Source organism: Taudactylus pleione, unplaced genomic scaffold, assembly GCF_031769625.1.
Source record: "Taudactylus pleione unplaced genomic scaffold, aTauple2 ptg000637l, whole genome shotgun sequence".
Lineage (NCBI taxonomy): Eukaryota > Metazoa > Chordata > Amphibia > Anura > Myobatrachidae > Taudactylus > Taudactylus pleione.
Window position 1 is genome coordinate 5869527 of NW_028285039.1, and position 23704 is coordinate 5893230.

The 23704-nt window shown below is 44.7% G+C and overlaps 1 protein-coding gene across 1 annotated transcript in view; it reads left to right on the forward strand.

Moving 5' to 3' along the window:
* The window catches only part of WWC1 (WW and C2 domain containing 1), a 288584-nt gene extending 269622 nt beyond the window's left edge, over positions 1-18962 (forward strand). The window contains exon 23 of the mRNA XM_088454941.1: positions 18183-18962. Within this exon, the coding sequence (XP_088311067.1) occupies positions 18183-18249 (67 nt within the window). The 3' untranslated portion in view covers positions 18250-18962. The remainder of the gene's footprint in view (positions 1-18182) is intronic.
* The last annotated feature ends 4742 nt before the right edge of the window (positions 18963-23704 follow it).

Consider the following 23704-nt stretch of genomic DNA (forward strand, 5'->3'; position numbering starts at 1 on the left):
ACTGAGAAAGATCATGTCCAATCTCGTATGGACATCATGAACAGGTGAGTAGAATGTGAAATCTTCAGCAGTAGGTTCTTTCACGCGCCATGCATCAAATAGGAGGTGTTGAGAAAGAAGCTGTTGCAAGGCGTCCGAATTAGCACGGACAGAGCTTACCGACGATCGTGGGGGAGGTTTAGATCTATCAAGGCGTGAATCTAGGGGAGTGTTAAAGTCACCTGCCACGACCACTCTACCTCCTCTATGCTGGGACAACAACGAACTTAGAGTGTGAAAAAAACGTGATTGTGCAGAGTTGGGGGCATAAACATTAACAAATGTAAATAGGGTACCATCTAATTCCCCAACCAAGAGAAGATAGCGCCCCTCTGGGTCCCGAATGACTAAGGAGGGGACAAAGGTGACACGACGAGAAAAAAGTATAGCGACACCCTTTTTTTTACGGGTAGGATCACAAGCATGATAAGAGGAAGGAAAGTGTTTGGATTTAAGTTCAGGGTGACGGGTGCCAGCGAAATGGGTCTCCTGAAGAAATATAATATCACCTTGGAGTTGGCGAAGAGTATGAAAGAGGGTAGATCGGCGTTGTGGGCTGTTCAGACCTCTAACATTAAATGTTATAAGCTTGGTAGTCATGGAGGAGTGTGGAGAGTGATTAGCGAATAATTGTAAAAAGAGAATAGGCGAGTGATCAACCAGAGAACCCGGATTACGGCCTCATGAGAAAAGCAGGAAAGAGGAGAGGAAAAGAAGGAAAGAAAGGTTAAGGAACAGGGAAGGCCCTGTCCTTGTGGTCGGACCCACGGATGTAATCGGCTAACAGGCCTAAAGTGTCCGAGGCCGGTCATTATGACCGCATGGGGGTGAGTGGTCAAAGATGCCAAAGGGGGAACACTAAACTAAGGGGATATAATAAGGGAGAAGACAAGCTCCAGGTGTGGGTTAAGAGCAAAGACAGTGCAAGAAAACATCAGATTGACAAGAAGTTACTGAATGGGAAAAAAGGGGACATATATTTTAATTAGGGAGGAAAGGACGGCTACACGACCGCCACAGAAATGGTGATAAAAAAAAAAAAATAGATAAAATATTAAAAACCATAGAAAAGTAGGGTCGACAGTAAGGCTAGGGTGGGGAGCAACAGATGTATTGGGACTAAATAGTAGTAAATAGAACAAAGGTGAAAATAGTATTTGATTGAAAATAGAATACAGTAAAGTATAAAATTGAGCCTATCACATTAATAACATCAAAATAGGCAGATCAACAGACCTCAGAACTATAAATTGCCCTAATATTCATATTAAAATTTAGAATAAAACATGGAAGGACATTAGTGGGCCAGGTCAGGAAACAGAGATGTAAACATTAATCCTGGAATATTATATAGCAAAATACATCAAAACATGAAATGTAGCCTGAGATCTGCATTAGTAATCAAAAACAATTGAACAGTAAGAAGCAATAAGTCCAATAAAGGGACCTAGTTCCCATATGGGGAAAAATATAGAGTAACACAGGGAGAATAATACGTAAATCAGGTCACTGCTGCAGGGTTAGGGCTAGCACCAACTGTGCGCCAAACATTCTTCGGGGCTCGTTGGGGTAAGGGTCCCACACCGCTTACCCTGGGACCAGGATCTTTCGAGGGTGAGGTCCTCATGCCATCTTTGGAAGGACCAATTGTGGTAGGAGGCGTGGGAAGTGGGAGATGCAATTGTGAGAGAAAATGTAGGGCTTCGTCGGGGGACCTTGCAGTAAGGAACTTGTCACCTGATCGAATCTGCAAACTGAAGGGGAAGCCCCAGCGATAGCGAATGTTATGATCGCGTAGTATTTTGGTGATGTCCTTCATTTCACGTCTCTTTGCTAAAGTAAGAGCAGAAAGGTCCTGGAAGATCATTAGCTTGGTGCCCTCAAAGGCAATATCGGGAGATCGCCGGGCCTGGGAGTAAACCTGGTCTTTCACCTTAAAATAGTGGAAACGGAGGATTACGTCTCTAGGCGAATCAGATGCTTGGGAGCGAGGTCGAAGGGCACAATGTGCTCTGTCGAGAAGGAGCATATCATCTGGGATATTAGGGGCAAGGAAGCGAAAGAGACGCAGAAGATAATCTTCCAGATGGGCACTCCACAGACTCAGGAATATTATGGATCCTGAGATTATTTCTTCGTCCCCTATTATCCAGGTCCTCGTTTGTCGGCTAGCAACACAAAGTCCCGTGACAGTTGAATATTGTCCTGTTCAGACATCTGTTGGAAGTTAATTATCCCTTCTTGTTTCCTCTCAAGAGCATCCACACGGGAACCTAGGTCAGTAATCTCGGTCTGGAGGCCGGAAATTGCCTTGTGTACCTCGTCATGAATGGTCTGACGGAAACTTCGCATCTCAGCAAGGATAGCAGCGATGTCTGCTTTGGTAGATGGGGCCACCAAATCCTCAGTTTCTGAATCCACATCAGATGCACCTCCTAGAGATGGGGTAGAAGGTGGTCTCTGAGAGTCATTGGTCTGATTAGCTTTAAAATAGGAAACAAGGCCGTGAGAGCCTGATTTCTTGTATCTAGGCATGTTGGGGGAGAGGGACAGAGGGTATAAGAGCACGTAGAGAAGTGGGGAAGTGAAGTTGTATCTTCTTATCAGCAAGGCACACCTGGAACTTGTATGGTAGGAGTTATCCCATTACAGAGGAGAACGGAATATATCTAGAACTATAATAGCAAAATCATTGGGTCAGAAAACTGAATAAAAAAAAAAGGTTGTAGGGAGGGTTTATCCCAGTTGTAGTAATGGCAATATTGACAAGTATAATGAATTGTAGTCGGGATGCAGTTGCGGAAAGTGACCACCAGATGGAGCTCCAATACAAGGGAGGAACAGTCAGCTGCAGTATACTGTATGTGAGCTAATGGTACCCTCTGGGGTGTCCCGATTTTCAGGTCCAATGTGATAGCGGTAGACAGTGGGGGCACAGGCAACCAGCAATCTCTAGTTGCAGGGTCCCCGGCCCATGGACAGATGATACCAGAAGGGGGGAGCCGCGGAGCTGCCAGCGGGCAAGCAGGCTGTTGTCCCAGTCAGAGGCAGTGGAGTCCACGCAGAAGCAAGCCTGGCCTGTGCGGAGAGGAGGAGAAAGGGCCGGCCGCGGGAGACCCTGTGGAAGGGCAGAGGGCGATGCGGCCACGACTCTCGGCCTCCCAACTAGAGGCAGCGGAGACTGCACACTGAGAGGCCCAGTCTGCAGGGAGAGGAGGCGTCAGATGACAGACGCAGGAGCCGCTGTAGAGGGAAGACCGCAGCGCAGCTCTGATCCCCGGCAGCGTCCAGGAGCCCAGACGCGGTCAGGAGCAGGGAAGCCAGCCACTTCACCGGCGGTGCAGATCCGTCAAGGCAGCAGGGAAGCCGCTACAGGTAAGCGGCAAATGGCAGCAGCCGCCAGCAGGGTAGGCGGTAGCGGGAATCTCCTATGAGAGGCCTCTACTGGAGATGTCACAGCATCGGGACTAACGGAGCCCCACAGACAGGCCCAGCAGTGCGGCTATACCCTCAGCAGGACACTGGGCAGCAAAAGGACAGGATTCGGCCACCTAGTATTGTTGGTAAGCCACAAGATATGGGTGGATGAAGTGGAGCTCTAAAAATAGCGTCCACCATCTTAGGCCATCAAGCCACACACCCCTGGCTGACACATTTTAAATATCTACAGGTGGTGCTAATTATTTTACTTGTGGTACTGAGATCTGTGAAACATACACTGCTAGTGATCCCTGAGGACTGGCGTTGGGAAACACTATTTTAAGGTATTGTTTGGTCTAAGGGTGAGATCAAAATGATAGTTAGCCATTTCGCATATTGCATCCCAGTTTTTTTCTTTAAAAAGATACAAACTGACATGTAAATTAACCTGTAGCTACACAAGACACAAGATGACCCAGCAAAAAAATAACCCTTTACAGAAGACCAGACCGCTCTGTGGCTTTCTGATGCAAATGAGTTTGGGTATAGGGGTAGTATCAGTACTAAACAGAGGCTGGCTGGTAACTTTTAGTCTGGGGGCAAATGCATGCAAGTGGCCCTGGCAAGTATAGCTGGCACCCTGCCATCCAACCCAGCATGCCTCTGTTATGTGGGGCCCCACTGGCCATAGGTTTTCTATTTTCTAGGTTTTCTGCTTTACGTGTAATAGTGAAATCACTGACCTACCCTGCTTTTGCTCACATGCTAGGGGGTGATGTGACAAGGGGGAATGCTTATTATGGGTGATGACAGGGCTTATATATGAGTTTTTTTCTGTCATTGACTCTTTGTGGCACATACACACAAAAAAAAATCTGAAATAATAAATAAAAAGCTGGTAACTCCCCTAAAAAGTAATAATCAGACTGGCATTGTGTAATGCTGTTTATAGTGCTTCACCTTTATAGTACACAGATACCTACTGCTGCTAACAGTGGGCCTGATTCAGATATGTACGCTAATGCATTTACAGCTGCGATCCTGCACATAGCTGTTATCTGAAAATAAGCTAATGCTGTAGCCGTTGCAGATCGTTCCATAAAATCGTCCATCTGCGTAGAATGGTCGCCTGGACTGAGCAGTCAGAACCCCTTTATGTGCATACAGGGACGCAGACTCACACTATGACATGCCCCCTCCCCATTTTTTTTGCTGCCATTCCCCGTTATATCCCCCAAACGGTCCTGACTGTTGATCACTTTGTGAAGGAGACCTCACTTTGAGTGGCATCGCGGAGGTACCTTGGCACATGCACAGTCAACCGATAATCACTCAACTGCATAAATATAGAAACATAGGCACCACAATGAAATGCCCACGATGGTTCCACAGACTGAGTAGAATATGCTGTCGCCGTGTTTATGACAGGAAGATTAGCCTTTGTGTAGACCTGGGAGATTGCCATACGTAACCATCGAGCCAGAGTTTGTTGGCTAGCCAGCCTTGTTTTTGAAACCCATATAACACAAAAAGAGCATCTGAATTTCTAACAGAATTTGAATGCTCCACATAGATACGGAGAGCACGAACCATATCCAGGAAGATTTCACCTACAGAAAGATCTGAAGACTGAAAAAGCTGGAACCAAAATTTCTTCATTCACATGAAGTCTGAACACTACCTTAGAAAGGTAACCCTCCCCTGTACAGAGGACAGCTCTAACCTGGTGAAAAAAATAAAAAAATTGGGAGCAATAATAAAGTGCTGCCAAATCAGAGACTGTATGCAGAAGAGATTGCGAGGGGAAAAAAAATTCTTCACTGTCAACCTCTTCCAATCTACAGAGTTCAGAGGTTCCAATGGTGGAGCTTGTAGCCCCTTGAGAACCAAAGACATCCCACAGTGCTACCGGTGATACAAAGGGTGGCTGAACTCAGAGAACTCCCTGGAAAAAAAAATTATAACCGGCAAAGAAGCAATTCTCTTCTGGAACCAGACTGACAGTGCAGTTCCAGGGTAGCTGGGCAGAGACCAAAGTCTAACCCAGTCTAGGAAAAATAAGTACCCGGGAAAACCTAAAACCTTACTTTCTTGTAGGAACACCCAACAGAAACTCTGTAACAGATGCGGGCAGAGGAAGGCTTTCGTGCCCTTAGCATCGTTTACATCACAGAGCTGGAGAAACCTTTGGCTCTTAAGATGGAAGCCTTAAGAGCCACCCCGTCAAGGACAGACTAGGTAAGTCTGGATGCAGGCAGGGACCCTGCACTAACTGATCCGGCCATAGAGGAAGAGGAAACGGACTATCTATGGATAGATTCCATATGTCGGTGAACCAATGACATCTAGGCCAAGCAGGAGACACTAGTATTACTGTTCTGCCTTCCTGCTTGAATTTTCTGAGAATACTTGGGAGGTGGGAAAATCGGAGGAAAGAGATACGCCAGCTTGAAGTCCCATCTTACTGCCAGGGCGTCCCTGAAGGCGGCTGAGGGGTCTTTGGTCCTGGACCCTTACCTGGAGACGTTGTGGTTGTGACGTGATTCCATGAGATCTATGGGCCTGGTTCAGACTCGGACGCTAAGTCGCGGACGCACGCTATGGGCGATTGTCACTCATCTGCGCATGCATATGCATCTCAGTGCGCGAACCAGTCATTGCGATCGGGAATCGTGCGCTCTTAACACAAAGACTGAGCGCTACTTTGAGTGGCAGATAGTGCCGTTTGTGGGAGGTAACGGGAAGGTACTTGTGAACGGCGGAGTGGTGCTGTGAACGCAGGCATGTCTGGCCAACAAAACGGAATTTTATGGAAGCGTCATTGTACATGTCACCTGGTTGTATTTCAGCCTGCAGTGATCGCAGTTCTTGCGGTAGGGTAGGGTCTACCTCAAGTGCTGCGTGCAGCTCCAATGGCACTCAATAGTTCTGATTAATGATACACTTCCTGGAAATGACATATGTTAAGAAAGAAAAGTGGACGTCTTTATATTGGCGTGCGCTCACTCTGCCGTCGCTCTCTAAGACATAGAGGGCGTCTTTACACCAGACAGTGTAATCGCGGAATTTGCATACCTGACCCCTTTTGGCAGCGAGAGAGTGCAGCTTAGCGTCCGGGTTTGTATCGACCCCTATGTCTGGTAGCTGCCATTTGTCCACCAGAAGTTGAAAAACACCAGAGAACCCACTCTCCAACGTGTATGTCCTGATGACTTAGGAAGTCCACTTCCCAATTGAGGAAAAACACCCCATCTTGAATCCATGAATGGGTGACCAGATGATCCTTATGTAACTCACGAGAGAGAGACAAATCTCCCGAGTGAGAAGGATCCTCTGGTACCATATTAGATTATACTGTCCGTTCCATCTGGAGAGAATCATTTGCTGCAAAGGCCTGGAGTGGCACTGAGCATATTCCGCCATGTCGAAGGTGGATACCATCTACCCCAAAACCTACATCGCTGATAGAATGGATACCCTTTGATTGCGGAGCAATTTGCGTATTCGCAATGACAGGGCCACAGTCTTGTCCTCTAGCAGAAACAGCCTTTATTCCCGAGAATCCAGAAGCACCCCCAGATGTACCATCCGCTGTTTTGGAGACAGAGAAGATTTCTTCCAATCGATTATCCAGGCGTGCTTCTGTAGGCAGGCCATGTCAGTTGGAGATGGTGTTGTAAAATCGCAGGAGACTGTCATTATCAGAAGACAGGTATGGCTGTATTTTGATTCCCTGAAACCTGAAATAGGCCGTCATCACTATTTTGGTGAAGACCTGTGGGGACGTCGACAACCAAAAGTGCAGTGCCTAAAATTGGTAATGTTGTTTCAGGACAGCAACCCATGGAAATTGTTGGTGAGATGGCTTAATCGGCACATGGAAGTATGCGCCATGAATGTCCAGAGAAGCAAAAAAAAATTCTCAGGTTCCATTGATTGAAGAGTTTCCATACAGAACAAGGGTACACTGATAATCGTTGATGGTTTTCAGATTTAGAAGAGGGTGATGAGACCCATTCTTGTTCTGAACCAGAAATAAATTGGAGTAATAATCCTTTCCCTGTTGAACCACAGGACCGGGATTATCACACCTGCCTGCAGCAGGAAGTAAATGGCCTCCTGTAGGGCCAAATTCATGATAAACTCCAATGGAGGAATTAGTGCAAAAAACTTCTGGGGAGGATGTCTCCGAAAAGTGAGTGCATACCCTTGAAAAACCACTTCTCTGACCCAGACGTCTGTTGTTTTGATGCAAGTAGTCCGCAAAAATTAAAGAAGTCGGCCTCCCATCCTGGCCCCATTAAGGAGGAGGGCAATCCCATCAGGCAGAGGGTTTGTCCATCCGGCTTAGAAGCTGGACGTGTGGCCAACCAGGACCTCTTAGCTTGCTTGGTGGTCCTGCAAAGTCTTCTTAGACTTTTAATGTTAACCTCCTCTGATGAAACCACCGTGTCATGGGGGGAGAAACTTGTCAGGTGACATTTGGAACGCAAACCGGAAGAGGTCCCTCTGCCTGAGATTCTCAGCACCCTTGGATCGCTAGGTATAGACAGCGGACATTAACTACCAAGCGTCCAGTGAACACACTACCTGCATTGGCAGCAATATTGAGTATCCTCCCCCTAGGGGTAGAGGTGAGGACACCAACACCAAACCCCACTGGATATCGAATACAAAGGGTTGGATGGTATTGTACCAAATATCAACAACAGTAAAAGTCTTCAATAACTTGCTACTACTGACCTATCTATCTGCTTGCTAACTGGCTGTGACTGTACACTAATGCTGCTTGCAAATTGGCTGTGACCTAACCTAAATACCTCATGCTTTGCTGCTTACACGCTAATCTACCAGACCGGTGCCTGACATTTTAATGTGTTCCGAGTTTACATAACCAGAAAGGAGTATACTGTGTTTATACATTTTTTACTGTGTATTTTTACATTTTTAAACCATAGAGCTGGATCCATGCTTCATATATACGATTACAATGGTTTTCATGATGAACATTTTTCATCTGTGTATTTTTGATTGATATAATAGGTTTTAATTGTAATATATGCAATAAATTGTAATTATTTTTCAAATCAGCAGCCATTTACTAGCGCTCCCATTATTCTTTTGTTTGGTTTTTACATTTTGGGTGGAGATCCACTTTGTGGGGGCAGCTGAAATTGCTGCATACAAATTAATTAATTAACCATATTACATTCTACCAACAAATAGCACCCACTTTTTTCCCCCTTTTTTCTTTAATGTAGCGGTTGATGGCAGACCTGCAGAATTTGACGCTGCCAGAGTATCCTATCTAATTCTGCTCCAAACAGTATATTTGCAAAGTAAGGATTCCAGAGCCTTCTTTGACCCAGTCTCTGCTTCCAGGACCATAACCAAAAAGGCTCTACGAGCCACAGCTGAGCCTGACGATGCTTTAGAAGCTAGGAGCCAGCATCTATTGCAGCTTTTCCCAAATAGGGGTCGATTCCCGTATGTGGGAGATATGTCAGCTGTTCTCTGGTAGCATTTGGTAGAGTATGCTCCAATACACTCGTACATTCTTCAATAGCCTTGGACACCCAAGCCCCAGCCATAGCTGGTCAAGTAACAGCTCTATATGATGAAAATACTGCTTTAAGACATGTTTCAATTTTCATAATCTGTAGGATCTTTAAGAGGAGATGCTGACTGAATAAGCAACGTAGCGTAGCGTTCCTGACTAGATGTGTTGCCTGAGAATCCACGGTAGGAGGGAATTCCCACTTAGTACATTCAGTAGCTGGGAAAGGTTGCAAAGATGCTAATGTTTCCATTTATCCGGGTTACTCTATGTCTCTTCCATCAGTTTGGAGAGCTGACCCTCCCCCTTCCCCCCCCCCTCCTTTCTGGTGTTTAAATACTGGAGCCTTCTTTCTAGGAGACAAGCACATCATCCTGCAAAAAGACATCCACTGTAGAAGGATGGTGCTCCTCTCCCGAGCTAGACTCTGGAGAAGAACCTGGCGCATGATGCATCTGGATCTACACGCTGAGCAGACATAAAAAAGTAATGCCCGCTTAAGCGCTTTTGCGCGGCCGCCAAACTCTGACCTGAGTGGGTATAAACATCCAAAGAGGGAGGATGGATAGAAGGGCAAACATAGCATGCTGTGAGCATCCCATTAAAGGAGGAAGTGTAGGAGTAGCCAAATGTTCCACTAGCTGCCTCATTACCTGGAACAAGGAGGCACCCTAGATGTCTCATATACCGGAGTTGGTAGGATGGACTGGTGGTGTGGTTCTTTATAACAGACAGCACACCAACCATCCTGTATAAAGTCCTGAGGAGACAAGCCTGCCAAACAGGATTTACCTGAAACCAGCACAGAGGCCTCTGTGCTGGTTCTATCATTTTAGAATTTTAGCCGTGCGAATAAGACGAATTTGAAGGTAAAGATGCACGAAAAGACGCTCTGCGCTAACTAGTCATGCCACAGCATGGCGCGACTAGAAGGGCTGTTTTATGTGCCAGGAGGCTAGATGTATGTGGACCTATCTGTAGGCTATAGAGCACCATATACCATGACCCGAGGGAGAGTTATACAGGGAGACTGACCCCACAAGACTGACTGACCCAAAAACCTCCTGAGACCAAATTGCTTCAGCATAGCACTAGTAGTGGACTGTGAGCGTCTCATATACACAAGGAGGGTAGGAGGAGCAACCCAGACGCGCTAAAACCTTTTGATGGATCTGGATCGGGGGAGCAGCTGCCAGGGAAGAACCTACCTCCCCTTAAGCTGTATCAACCGACTGGGTACGCTGGCCTCATGGCAACAGAAGCATCTGCCGATCCCCGGCGTCACACGATAAGGCTCCGGTAGTCAATTCTTGCAATATCTCAATGGCTTCAAAGTGATAGGGACTTACCCGACAAGAGGTGACCTTGACGGTGTTAGGCAGGCCCATATTTTTGTTGATTTTTTTTGCGCTTGGTTAGTATTACAGAGCTCAGGGCCGGATTAAGGGGGAAGGGGACAGGGGCGGTCGTCCCTGGGCCCCCACACATGGAGGGGCCCCCAATAGCAGTGGTGCGCTGTCTGCACCTGCCGCTAGTGTCCCTGTCGCTAGTGTAGTGTAGACCGCAGGGAGCGTGGCCACACTAAACTGACGGCGGCAGCTGTGTGTTTGTTACAGCAGCCTATGAGAGTCAGACAGACTCTCATTGGCTGCTGCACAACGGAGGGAGCCGACTGGAGCTCACTCATGGGCTCCGCCTTCCGGCTCCCGCCGCAGCATGTGATGGGAGAGACGTCATGACGCTATGCTCCCATAGTGAAAGAGAAGAGCCGAGACTCGGAGCTGACTGCGGCTGTCGCGTCAGGAGCGGGGATTCAGGTAAGTTGTGATTTTTTTGTGTGTGTGTAAGGGGCACTGCATAGGGGGGGCCGTTACAGGGGGTACTGCATAGGGGGACTGTTACAGAGGGCACTGCATAGGGGGGTGCTTCATGGGGGCACTGGGGGGCGCTACTAGGGTCAGTGCATAGGGGGGCTACTACTGGGAGCACTGTATAGGGGGACTACTACTGGGGGAAATGCATAGGCGGGGACTACTACAGGGGGCACTATGTAAGGGGCACTGCATAGGGGGGGACCACTACTGGGTCTGGGGGCACTACCGGGGGACTGTATAGGGGGATCACTACTGGGGCATTATATAAGGGGCACTGCATAGGGGGGGACCACTACTGGGTCTGGGGCACTATATAAGGACCACTACTGGGGGCATTATATAAGGGGCACTGCATAGGGGGACCACTACTGGGGGCACTGCATAAGGGGCATTACTACAGGTGGCACTGCATAGGGGGGACTACTACAGTGGGCACTGCATATGGGGGACCATTACTGGGGGCACTGCATAAGGGGAACTGCTACAGTGGGCATTGCAAGAGGGGCATTACTATTGAGGTGAATAAAAAGGAAAAAAAAAAAATGTTCCTAGGGTGACGAGAAACTGTGGTATATAGGGGCCCCCACAGACCTTAATCCGGCCCTGACAGAGCTGCTCAATAAATAATAGTTAGCTGACTGGTGTAGATTGAGCGCTAATATGTATTAATGTTATATTTATTGTATAAATATGATGGTAAGTGGATGGAAGCAGGAATAGGAGTGACAATAAGATAAAGGATGAGAAGAACATGAAAAGATAAAACCAGATAAAAAACAAAAAAATTATAAAAATAAATATGAAATAAAAATAAAAACCATAAAAGTAAATAGAATAAATGAAATAAAAAACCCCTGCACTAATGTTTACGCTCTTTTCCAAAAATGTGGGCTATAGTCAGAATCAAAAGCAGCAAAATATCCCTATCACTCGCCCTACCTGGTCCGGGTTTTTCAGACTGACGCTGCAGTCCTCGTGCCGGCTGAGTTCTGCGATGCCGCGTGCAGTGCGTCAGAGGCCGTGTCCCACTCAGGTGTTCGTAGCGTGATTCTGCTTTGTATTCAACTTGCCTGGATGTGTCCAACTCGTTTCGTAGCTCTTGGCTACTTTTTCAAGGAAAAGAAAAATTAGCCATACACTACGAAACGTGGTCTCTGACGTCATCTACAGCTGTCGCAACCACACTACATGCAACATCGAATAACTCAGCCGGCACAGGGAGGACTGCAGCGTCAGTCTGAAAAACCCGGACCAGTTAGGATGAGTAATAGGGATAGTTTACCGTTTTTGATTCTGACTATAGCCCACATTTTTGGAAAAGAGCATAAACATTAGTGCTGGAGTTTTTTATTTCATTGTATTTCGTTTATCCCATTTATTCTATTTACTTTTATGGTTTTTATTTTATATTTATTTTATTTTTTTGGTTTTCTGGTTTTATCTTTTCATGTTCTTCTCATCCTTTATCTTTTTGCCACTCCTATTCCTGCTTCCATCCACTTACCGTCATAGTTATATATTAAATATAACATTAATATATATTAGCGCTCAATCTACACCATTCAGGCCCATATTTTTGATCTAATATATGCTAACAACCTCTTATATCAGTGGTTCCAAAACTGTGCGCCGTGGCACCCTGGGGTGCCTCAGGACACTTGCAGGGATGCCTCAGGTTGGTGGTCAAGTACCAAATTAAATTATTTAATGTAAATATGTGGACAAAAAGAAGCTCAAACCTGTCCACCGCCACATAACTGAACCTAAGGATGATAGGTTAGCACAATTTACTTCACTACATATTTTCTGAATACCAAACTTTTGTCTTAGGGGTGCCATGACAATAATGCTGATACTCTAGGGTGCCATGATTCAAAAAAGCATAGTGCATCTGGGGCCCCAAACCAGCCCAGCCAAAAACCACCCCAGGGCATCACACTGGTGAAAAATAGCAGTGGAGTGTTACAGATTATCAGGTGTGTGAAGGCAGCTACTCAGTGTTAAGAGTGTTTACAAGAATAAATGTGTGAAAAAATACATAGATCAAAAACAAACAAAGTGATATATAATGTAAAAATAAGTTTTAAGTGGTGATGCAGGAGTGATCACGTTGAGCGACAAAATATGTGGGTTCCAGGGACCCGCCACTTTAAAAAAAATTGGATAAATGAAAGAACCTGCGCTGGGGTTCCTGTGTTAACAGAGATAGTGTGTCTATTAAATTCGGTAGTCTATAAATCATGTGTCTCTACAAATCACAAATAAATATACATGTGATAATACAATATACTTGCAGATGATAAATGGTTAAGATTAGGACTATATACGGCTTGATTGAGAGTAAAAGATATTCATTTATTGTTGCATTTCACAACATAGGACATATATAATGCATAAGATCAAAAAATAAAATCTAAAAATTCAAGTAGAAAAAAATTATGAAAAATTCGTAAATATTAAGAGTCTTAGGGGTCTATTTACTAAGCAGTGTTAGGAGACAGAGTGAAATGTGATAAGAAAGTGATAAGGTGCCCGCCAATCAGCTCCCTACTGTCATCTCACAGGCTGTGTTTGAAAAATGACAGTTGGGAGCTGATTGGCTGGCACCTTATCACTTTCTTATCACTTTTCACTCTGTCTCCTAACACTGCTTAGTAAATAGACCCCTTAGTCCAAATGGCCTTTTACTGATACACAATAATTGGTCCTCAATAGTAGAATCCGGAATAATGTCCAGCTCTGTGAATGTATATTTACCAGCTTTGTTGAAGCATAATCACATCCTAACGAGTAGGTAGTTGACCCACAGATGGTAAGGAGATGGAATGATGCAGCTGGAATGCAATAAGGAGTGCCGGTCCGGAAATCCACAATGAGGTTCTCAGTCGGATGTGGCAACGTCAATGGGGTGCTAGACGCGTTTCGCTGTGGAGAGCATACAGCTTCCTCAATAGCATAGTTAAATCATAATTTATGCTTAAGAGCTCCCCATATTCCCCTCAGACCTCCTCACATGCCACCACACATACCCCTAGAATGCCCAGCTTGATACCCCCAATAGCATCAGTTTTGTACCTAGAGGTCAGACTGCAGTCCCCATTGACAATAATGGGGACTGCAATTTGCAGCGATAGTTAGCCTTCTGCAGGAGATTTCTGTGAAATCTTCTGCATTAGACTGTTCTTACATAGCGGTGATGCATACAATTATGCAGAAACTATAGTTTCAGCATAATTTTATGAAAAACCACGAACCAGTAAATACATTTTTAAAAAATGGCAATAAAATTGTTCTCTTACCTTTGAACTAAAATGCTCAAGGAATTCTCTGCGTCTAGCTGTGCATTCTTGTCCTTTTATTCTGTGGGAGCTGGATGTGGGTGGCTGCGCTGATGCTGCAGGGCCAGGAGTAGGAGGTGGGGAGCTGGGGACAGGAGTAGGAGGTGGGTAGCCTGGAACAGGAGTAGGAGGTGGTGAGCCGGTAACAGGTGTAGGAGGCGGGGAGCCGGGAACAGAAGTAGGAGGTGGGCAGCTGGGGACAGGAGTAGGAGGTGGGGAGCCGGGAACAGGAGTAGGAGGTGGGTAGCCTGGAAAAGGAGTAGGAGGTGCTGAGCCGGTAACGGGTAGGAGGCGGGGAGCCGGGAACAGGAGTAGGAGGTGGGAAGTTGGGGAAAGGAGTAGGAGGTAAGGAAGAGGATTAGGAGGTGAGGAGTCGGTGACAGGAGGATTCGGGGAGGGGAGCCGGTGTCGGGAATAGGAGGTGAGGAGCCAGGGACAAGTCCGGCTAGGTGACACTTCGTATTAGGGGTAGAGGGGAGGCGGGGATTAGAAGCAGAAAGCCAGGACTGCTGGGGCCAGGTACGCTGCGGCATTCTCATCCTCATTCGCAGCAGGCACCTTGCTGGTTATTCCGAAACAGGCTGACGCTCTAGGCAATGGCTACACTGTACTCAGAAAGCAGGCAGGGGAGAAGAGAGACTGCACACGCAGCCCAAGGCGATAACAGCGGCCGGCTCAAGGTGCTAAAAATGGGTCCGGCCAGTGATGCATCTGTCACTCTGTCCCCTGGCCCAGCCTGCCCCTGATATGCGCTATAGCACGTATTTGGGATCACTGCTGGCCGGCCATTCCGATTGAGTCAGGGAGCAATTTTTGCCTGGCTTGTGTGGCCCCAAATGCCGGCCCAGGGGGCAGTAGGGACCCCACCTCCCAGCCCGCCTCTGGTGCTACACCTATGTGTACAGATGTGTGAAATGAAGGGTACACGTATAGTGGGAACAGCTAATTGATGCAAAACGTTTATGTCAAATAGTGAACTATTAAAAAGAGACCAGTGCTCAGAAATCCTAATAATCAGATGTAGTCCTTCTGAGAGCACCTTTTAATTGTGTAGCAGTAGGAGACTGGGCACGTCCCACTCCGCTAAAATGAATATGACCTGTGAGTGAATGAGGTATACTGTTGCTGGGAGCAGCCTTTTACTCATATAGCACTCTTTCCACTACATGTCTCACTAATTATTGTTCATGATCACAGGGATCTTGCTGTGTTCCAGCCAGACCATACCAGGAGTAATTTTACTAAAGTTCGATTTGGTATTCGATTTTATGAATCTATAAAATCAACTGAAATCAAATTTAATTTGAACTGCAAAATCCCTTAGCAAATCCCTTATTTACTAATATCTGATTTTGCATTCAATTTTCAAATCGAGTTTGATTTTGGTCAATTTTAAGAAGGGATTTTGTGTTCAGTTCATGAAATTCTTTCCTAAATCAAACCTCAAATCCCCATTAAAATCAAATGCAAAATCGAACTCATCTTCCTCATTACATCCTATTGGTCCAAATGTATCACATGTACAATAATTAACAGGGGAAAAAAGTGGAAAGATGCACAAGTGTAGAGAAGTGAAATGTATCACATGTACAATAATTAACAGGGGAAAAAAGTGGAAAGATGCACAAGTGTAGAGAAGTGAAAGTGAGCACAATATTGGGCAATTTTGCAGGATGATGTAATATGCCTCCTGATTTGTCAATACACCTGAACCTTGTTTTTAATAGCCCAAAGGTCCTTTCTATCACGGATCGGGTGGCTATATGTGCCTCCTCATATTTATGCTCAGCAGGAGTTTGCGGATCTTACAATGGAGTAACAAGCCAGGAGTAATGGTCATAGCCTAAATCACCTGTTTGGGGGGAAAAACAAGATAATTAGACTAATATAGTAACATGTAGTAGAAGCTGCTTAATTAACACATACAGGTAACTTACCCAACAACCATCCCTCTGACATTTGGTCCGTCTCAAATTTTGCAGAGGGATGAATTTCATAGGATATAGGCATCATGGCACGAACCAGGATAGCCACTCACAACATTCATGATTTTTAGTTTTGCATTACAGACCGTCTACATATTCATGGTATATGTATAATATCTATTGGTATAGACATATGCAGTATTCCTAGAGGGTCTCAGCCCAATGTGTGTGCAATCTGCAGCTCTCAGAACATTAGGCATGCCTAAGAGACTATAGAAAACTACCTTAAGTTTGTGCCAGTGTGACTCCTGGCTGGGAAAGCAGATGTAGGTGTTGCAGAGGGGGATCAGTGAAATGACTTGGGTCAGGTGCCTGCTAAAGGTAGGCTGGGAAATACCTAGCACTCTACCTGAAACTGGCTGAAAGGAGCCAGTAGCAAAAAAAATGCAAAGCATGGGATGTGACCGTGCAGTGTCTGGCTCAAGTTGAGTCTTGATGAGGTCATACAGCATCATGATGTTGGAACGTGAGAGGCGGAACATGTGTATGGCCTCACCAGCAGACAAGCCTTGAGGTTTATCCGACGGTGAAAGAACCTAGGCCTACGTAGGTTGCGGGGTACCTCATGAAGCTGCTGAAGTTGCTCTGATTAATGCTCCTGGGTTCTCTCAGTCAGGTGGTGATTTGCATACCGCAGGTAGGTGCACAGCATGGCATAGCCTTGAACAGCCATTATTCCTACAGCCAGACTGCCCCACATGCTTTTGGGAACTTTTAAAGACATCACAATCAATTTCCAGCCAATAGAATGGTGTTTAAAAGCTCAAATTGAATGTCTCTCATTATTCTATTCACCAAATGTTAGTGAATTAAGGGATCCTATATTCGACTTTGGGAAAACATTGATGTTTTGCCTATATTCGATTTTGAGTGAAATTCCGTTTTCAGTTCGATTTGACATTCGATTTTGGCTTTAGTAAATCTCCAATATCAAAATCGAATGGAAATCGAACCAAACTCAAATGGCAAATCAAACAGAATACACAATTGAGCTTTAGTTTAGTAAATATACCCCCAGGTGTGAATATAGAGTGTCGGGCCCATTTTGTGTCTCAACTTTTAACTGTTTGGTCTTTATTTAGATAAAGGAAGGTGATTGGGGATGGTCTAGTGCTTTAGAACCGCTAGGTACATAATGTTAGGAGATATCCTGTATGGGCTGGCACCTGTTCAATGGATTCCTGGGGGTATATAAACTAAAGTGCAGATTTGCAAAAGTAGAGATCTTGCCCATATAAACCAATCAGATTCTACTTGTCATTTATCTAGTAACTTCTATAAAATGATAGCTAGAATCTGATTGGTTTCTATGCGCAACATCTCCACTTTTGTAAACCTGCACTTTCGTAAATATACCCCCTGGTCCCTTTCCCACAGTCCTCTCCTATCTGCATTAATACAAGTGCTTACTGTGCGGGAAATGAGATACCTTCTGATGTTTTACCTAGGACTCCTGAAGGTCTAGGACAGCACTGCTTCCATGATGCTTGATTCAGGTTCAGTGTCATATGAAATCAAAAATGTAAATTTATGTTGATAGGTTCACTGTAAGCTGGGGTAATTCAAGCAAAAACATTGCGAGCAGTCCCTAGTTTCTTTGTATAACTTAACTTCATCCATGTGGCTGACTTGTCTCTTGCAGTTTCATTAACTTCTCCTCTTACAGTACAATTCTGTGGTAATACTGTGATGTATTTAGAAAAGAATACTTATAATATTGTTTGTAATTCTAAGTATTCTAAACCAAACTGATCTTACAAAATGCAGAGCTCCCATACCCACAAAATGAGCTTACAAAATGTAGAGCTCCCACACACCTGGATGCAGGCTGTTACAGTAGGTTTTATTTTTTAACAGTGAATTTTGTATTGTACAGTATCTTGTAAAATTAGTCTTATGCAGTTCTGCTATGTGTATATCTAAAAGAAAATTCCAATGCACTGTTTTTTTGTTTTTTTTTCCTTTCCAGAGAGAAAATGGCATTTTTTACCCGGCCTAGAATGAATATCCCTGCTCTTGCTGCAGATGATGTTTAATATTTACCACAAAAGTATTCTGAGTCTCTGTTCTGAGCGCCACTGCAAGTGAAACGCAGTCTGGTGTGGTTGAAGTTGAATGTTGTGGTGTTATGAAGGTACAGAATGTATTGTTTCTTGCGGTTATCTGTTAAATACTTCTGCATCGAGAAGTGAAAAATCCTTCCAACATTGATGCGGGTACCGTGTATGGACATAATTTTTTTACTTTATTTTATCATTGCTACAAAACCAGCATTAATGTTTCAAGTTTGTATAGCGTGTATAATAAGAATTGTATTTTTGGGGGAAAAAACACATTTTAAGATCAGTTTTCTGCTAAGGAAACATGAATTTTGTACAGATGCACACTAGAGAGGTTTTATGGCAATAAAATTTAAATTAATTAAACCTCATTTCTATTAAAAAAAAAGATATATTAAAGATGCCTTGGAAAGTAGATTGTGTTATACTGGAATCACATTTCCCCGTTAAGTGTTTTGTACCAAATGCTAAGGAGATGCATTATAGATACAAAGTGCTGTAAACATGTTTCTCTGACTAGTTATCAGATATGCTTGTAGATTCCTGTAGTACATCATGGTACTGATGGAAAGACAAAAAGTTGAAAATCAAATGTCATGTCTATCATAAATTGGTCTTATCACAAACTAACAAAATATACACTGAAGGTTCATACAAGGTCAAAATCATGTTTTATAATAAAAATCCTTTATGAATGTGTTGTTTTCTTATTACCGATGTCAGCAAGTTACATAATGCCTGCACACAATCACAGAGGGGCAGTATAAAATAAATATCAGTAAAGAATGTACTCCATTCATCCTCTCTCTCAAACCTAGTACTATAAGACACTAGTACAATAATAACCATTTGCCACCAAACTTATAACCCGGGTTATTGCCAGGGAAACCTGGGTCGAGGTTTGGTGTGAAAAAGTCAACTCGAGCTACCAGGGTTGAACATGATGCGGTCCTGGGTAACTGTGCGGTGTGAACAGTGCGAGCCAAGCTATCCGACCTGGGTCAGTCAAAAAGCCTCTGATTGGAGATTCTGGTGCGCATAGAGTTTGTCACCACCCACATTTTATGACCTCATCTTTGTGAGCCTGAAAAATTTAAATTTCTGATGTAATACACAAGTTTTGCAGGGCAGACAGTGTTCAGCGTGAACGGTGTCTACCCGAGAATAACCCAGGTCCAAGGTGCAGTGTGAAAGGGGTCTGATCCGGCTGTGAAACGGGTTGGAACTGTGTTTGAAAACCCATGTCAGATCCAGCATTTTGGTGGAAAAGGGATATAAAATACTACTACAATAAGACACTAGGTGATTAAGATACTTTTCAAGTGCAGGCTCCCATGAAAAGAGCTGTTCAGAGGTGTCATGGTAGTATGTACACAAGGGTGCTGGACATCTCTGCTTTCTGCTGCTTGTGATCTGGACCTTATGACTTCCTCATGATGAAAGTGCAGATATGGAGAAAATTACTTTGAGAGGGCTGGTATTTACCAAGACTCCCAGCCTGGGAGACCATTGTGTAGCTAGTAAAGTAAAGAAGATATTTTGTGGGTTTCTTTTCCTACTAATGCTGCTCATGCAGATGTGGCTGTAGAATGTATACAAGGAATGTAAGTATTAAAGATTTCCACTGCCAAACACCATGCCTGTTTTAGGAATACTAGAAAACATGGTAGCCCTGGCATAGCCAGAATACACGGTGACTCTGTGATCCTAATCTGGTACATTAGTTACAGAACATATTGCAATGGCAGGTGTTTGCACACACTAGAGACCACTAATGGTAAAGCATATAATTTGTCATATCTGGATACGTTCGGTATCCCGGCGGTCGGGATGCAGACCGTCGGACTACCAAAGGTAGGTAGCGGGGTTGGGGGGAGGATTAGGTTAGGTGTAGGGGGGAGATTAGGTTTAGACACTGGGGAGGGAGGTTAGGGTCAGGCATCGGGTTAGGTTAGGGAGAGGATTAGCATACCGACCAACAAGTGTTGCTATGCTAACCGTATGGATTCTGACCGCCGGTATTCTGTACCCAACCAGCCATATCCTATAGGTTCACTTATAATAGATTTTCTAACAGGTTGGTCGGCTTTGGGCAGTAAACATGCTCCTCTGGGTATCAAATGCAATATGTCCTGTACAGTAGGCCCTGTATTTCCCCCCCTCCTTATAGTTAATGGGTTTGTTCTTTTGTTTTAAAGACACACAAATATATATATTTATATTTTTACATTTTAGTTATTATAGACATACATAATATGAATACATTGTTAAAGAATCAATAGAGTTGATCTATTAATGATACTTCAACTGAAGAAGAAATTTATTTGGTGATTAGATGATTATGGCCGAATTCAATTATCCACTATAACTATTAACTGGTGTAAATGTGACTTTTTACGGGAGACGCAAATTTGAAGCTATTCGGTTATATCGTCTGCTAATTTAATGTACAAATGTGGACACTTGGTTCAGAACCATTAGGACACCCTCCTTAATGATTAATTAGTACTTAGACATTTTTAATTAGCTAAATTTGGCCAATAATGAAGTTATTTTTCCGGTGAAAATCTGCAAAATGCAGAATAATGGGTTACAAGATGTTGGACAGGGTATGCAATCGGGCAGCCGACTGCCTAAATACCGGCAGCCGGCTTCCCGACTGTCACATCCCGGCAAGGGTGAAATGCCGGGCATCTAGATGTAGACGCCCGGCATTTCCCCGATGCAGGGAGACCGGCGCCCGGCATCCCGATCGTAGTGATGCCTGGCGCCGCAAGCGGACAGCCGCGGGGGGGGGAGGGTTAGGTTTAGTGCTCCCGGGGGGGACTTGGGGTTAGGCACCCCCCCGGGAGGGTTAGGCTAGGGGGAGGGAGGGCTAGGGTTAGGCACCCCGGGGGGGGGGACTTAGGTTTAGGCAGCGGGGAAGGGGGTGGTTAGGGTTAGGCACTTAGAGGGGGGATTTCATACCAATTCCGTTGGACAGGTATACGGAGTGCTGTATGAATGGGACAGAAGTTTTTAAGCTTGCAGGTGGGAGTTACAGGTGTTTTGTTTACACTTTTTTAAAAGTGACTTAAAATGGCTCTTACAGGCATTTTCATACTCCCCAAATTTATCTAGAGCATTTACTTTGCAGAAAAACTGTAAGTGCAGGGGCCGCGCAGCCTATTTTTATAATCCACCGACCTGACCGTCTACCGCTCCACTGGCACCTCTAACATGGTGAGGCGATCCACCACCTGTCCCCCCTGTTCTGGGACCTATGCTTACATCCAATGTTTTGAAGATACAGTACAGGCCTATTTCATTATCCCCCGGTGACTTTATCTAAATGATTTGTTCAAAAGTCTTCTACATTAAAATCATTAAAACAAAACCTGTTGTGAAAAGAGTGAAGAAAATGGTTGAACACAAATAGCATTTATATGGATGATAAACGTCTGTGCTCACAGCTTTGTTATAACCTAGAAAAAGCCAACTATATAATGGAGTGTACTTAATTTAAATCAAACAACCATTAAGGTATCTTTTATGTATTTTTGATTCATGACAATAATACATTGAGGAACATGTGCTTCTCAGATGGTCTATATCAGTGGTCTTAATTGGGGTGGGATCTACTTGAGGAAAATTAGACATCTTGAAGAGCTACATTTTATTTTTAAAACTAAATTCAGGCTAATAACCACATTTTTCATAGAAAAACAATGCATTTATTAGCCGGAGCAGGGGGCTTATGAATGGTTTGTGCAGTCGGGACAGTGGATGGCCAAGTCCCACACCCCCTTTCAAAGTCCTGATCTCTACCTCTGATGCCTGTGGAAAGCTGTCAGCGGGTAGCGGGAGGCTGCTGGATGAATTGTGCAGACGTGACAGTGGATGGCCAGGTCCTCCAAACAAGTGCCTAGTCAGGACGTCTCTTAATGCAGTCAGCGGCGAGGCTGCTGGCAGTGTCCGTGGATGACATAAACACCCTATGCACGGCTTGTGCACCATCAGGCTACTGCAGTAAAGTGTGCTACCGCCGTAAGACGAGCTACCAGGATTGCGGCCCCAAGCTACCAGGTTTTTAGCGACGGGTTGGCGACCACTGGTCTATATGATGCCACATAATGCACATTCTGCAATTTGCATGGACCTTTTTCAGCAATGATTAAAGTGTTTGGTCTCCTGCATTCCCTTGCCATTACCATACCATACCGTGCTTTGGATGTATTCGCATGAACATGCTCTCACTGAACTCTGCTTACATAGAATGCCCAGTCACATCCCAGTTCCGCCTATTAGGGCATAAGACCTGATGCCATGGAATCACCCGTACTTACGTCTGCCTATTTTCAGAGCATGTACACCATGAATTCAAGAAAGATACACTCCACAAACCGGCTTACCTTCAACTCTGTCACTGGTCAGCGCCCCCTCCCCCAGTAAGCCAGAGTGATGTTAGAGCTATGTTAGAAGACACACATACATCATATTTTCATGTAATTGCAGACAATCTTTGTGAGCAAAACCACAGTGCTAGACCAGAGAAACTTTTCCCCTAAGGTTATTACCATATTGCCCTATTGCGAATAGTTTCTTGTTATGTATTCTGACCACATTCTTTTGATACTGTAAAAAAACTTTTATTAAACATCATAAAGGAGTAAGCCTAAACAGGGAAACAAGATACACTGCAGACTATGCTGATTGATTGTGCTATGTATTGGTAAAGGTAGGTACAAACCTGGACAACCCAGCGGCAATGTGATTGTTATGATATATGGCATCATTATACTCACTGCACGATCCACTGTATGACTGTGCGATATCTAATTTAACTATATCACATCATCCGTGGCATCGTCCCATCTGATGTGCAGCAAATCTGATGGGAAGATGCAACCACCCAAGTCATCGTTCTGATTCGTCGCAGGCGATATATTGTATCATGTGTACACAGCTTAATTCCCTGATTGATGTTACTTGTGTCAGGTGCCTGAGTAAATAGAGGCTAACTGGGCCTGTCACTTGGAGCTGTTTGGGTAGGTCCTGGAGATTAAATACTATGCCACACAGTGCCTCGTTTCATATTATGCAAGACATTGTTAGTTCACATTATGCCACACAAACGACCCCAGAGTCAGTTGAAGCGGCCGCACGGTCGTACGCCATCGATGTTCGCTATACTGCGCATGCGTAAAGTTCGCAATGCGCAAACTAGACACTCCGATCAGAAATTTCTTTCTCCTTGAACACAGCCAGGTCCGTAGTTTGAGTGACAGATTGAGACGGTTGTGAGTGGTAACGGGAAGGTGCTTGAAAACGGGGGAGTGGAGATCCGAACGCAGGCGTGCCTAATTATGTGAACGGCGTTTTATGGGAGATGACGAGTAATGCGTACGAGAAGGGGGCGTATTTTTTTGTCTTCCGGCCGCTTCCTCCCCTT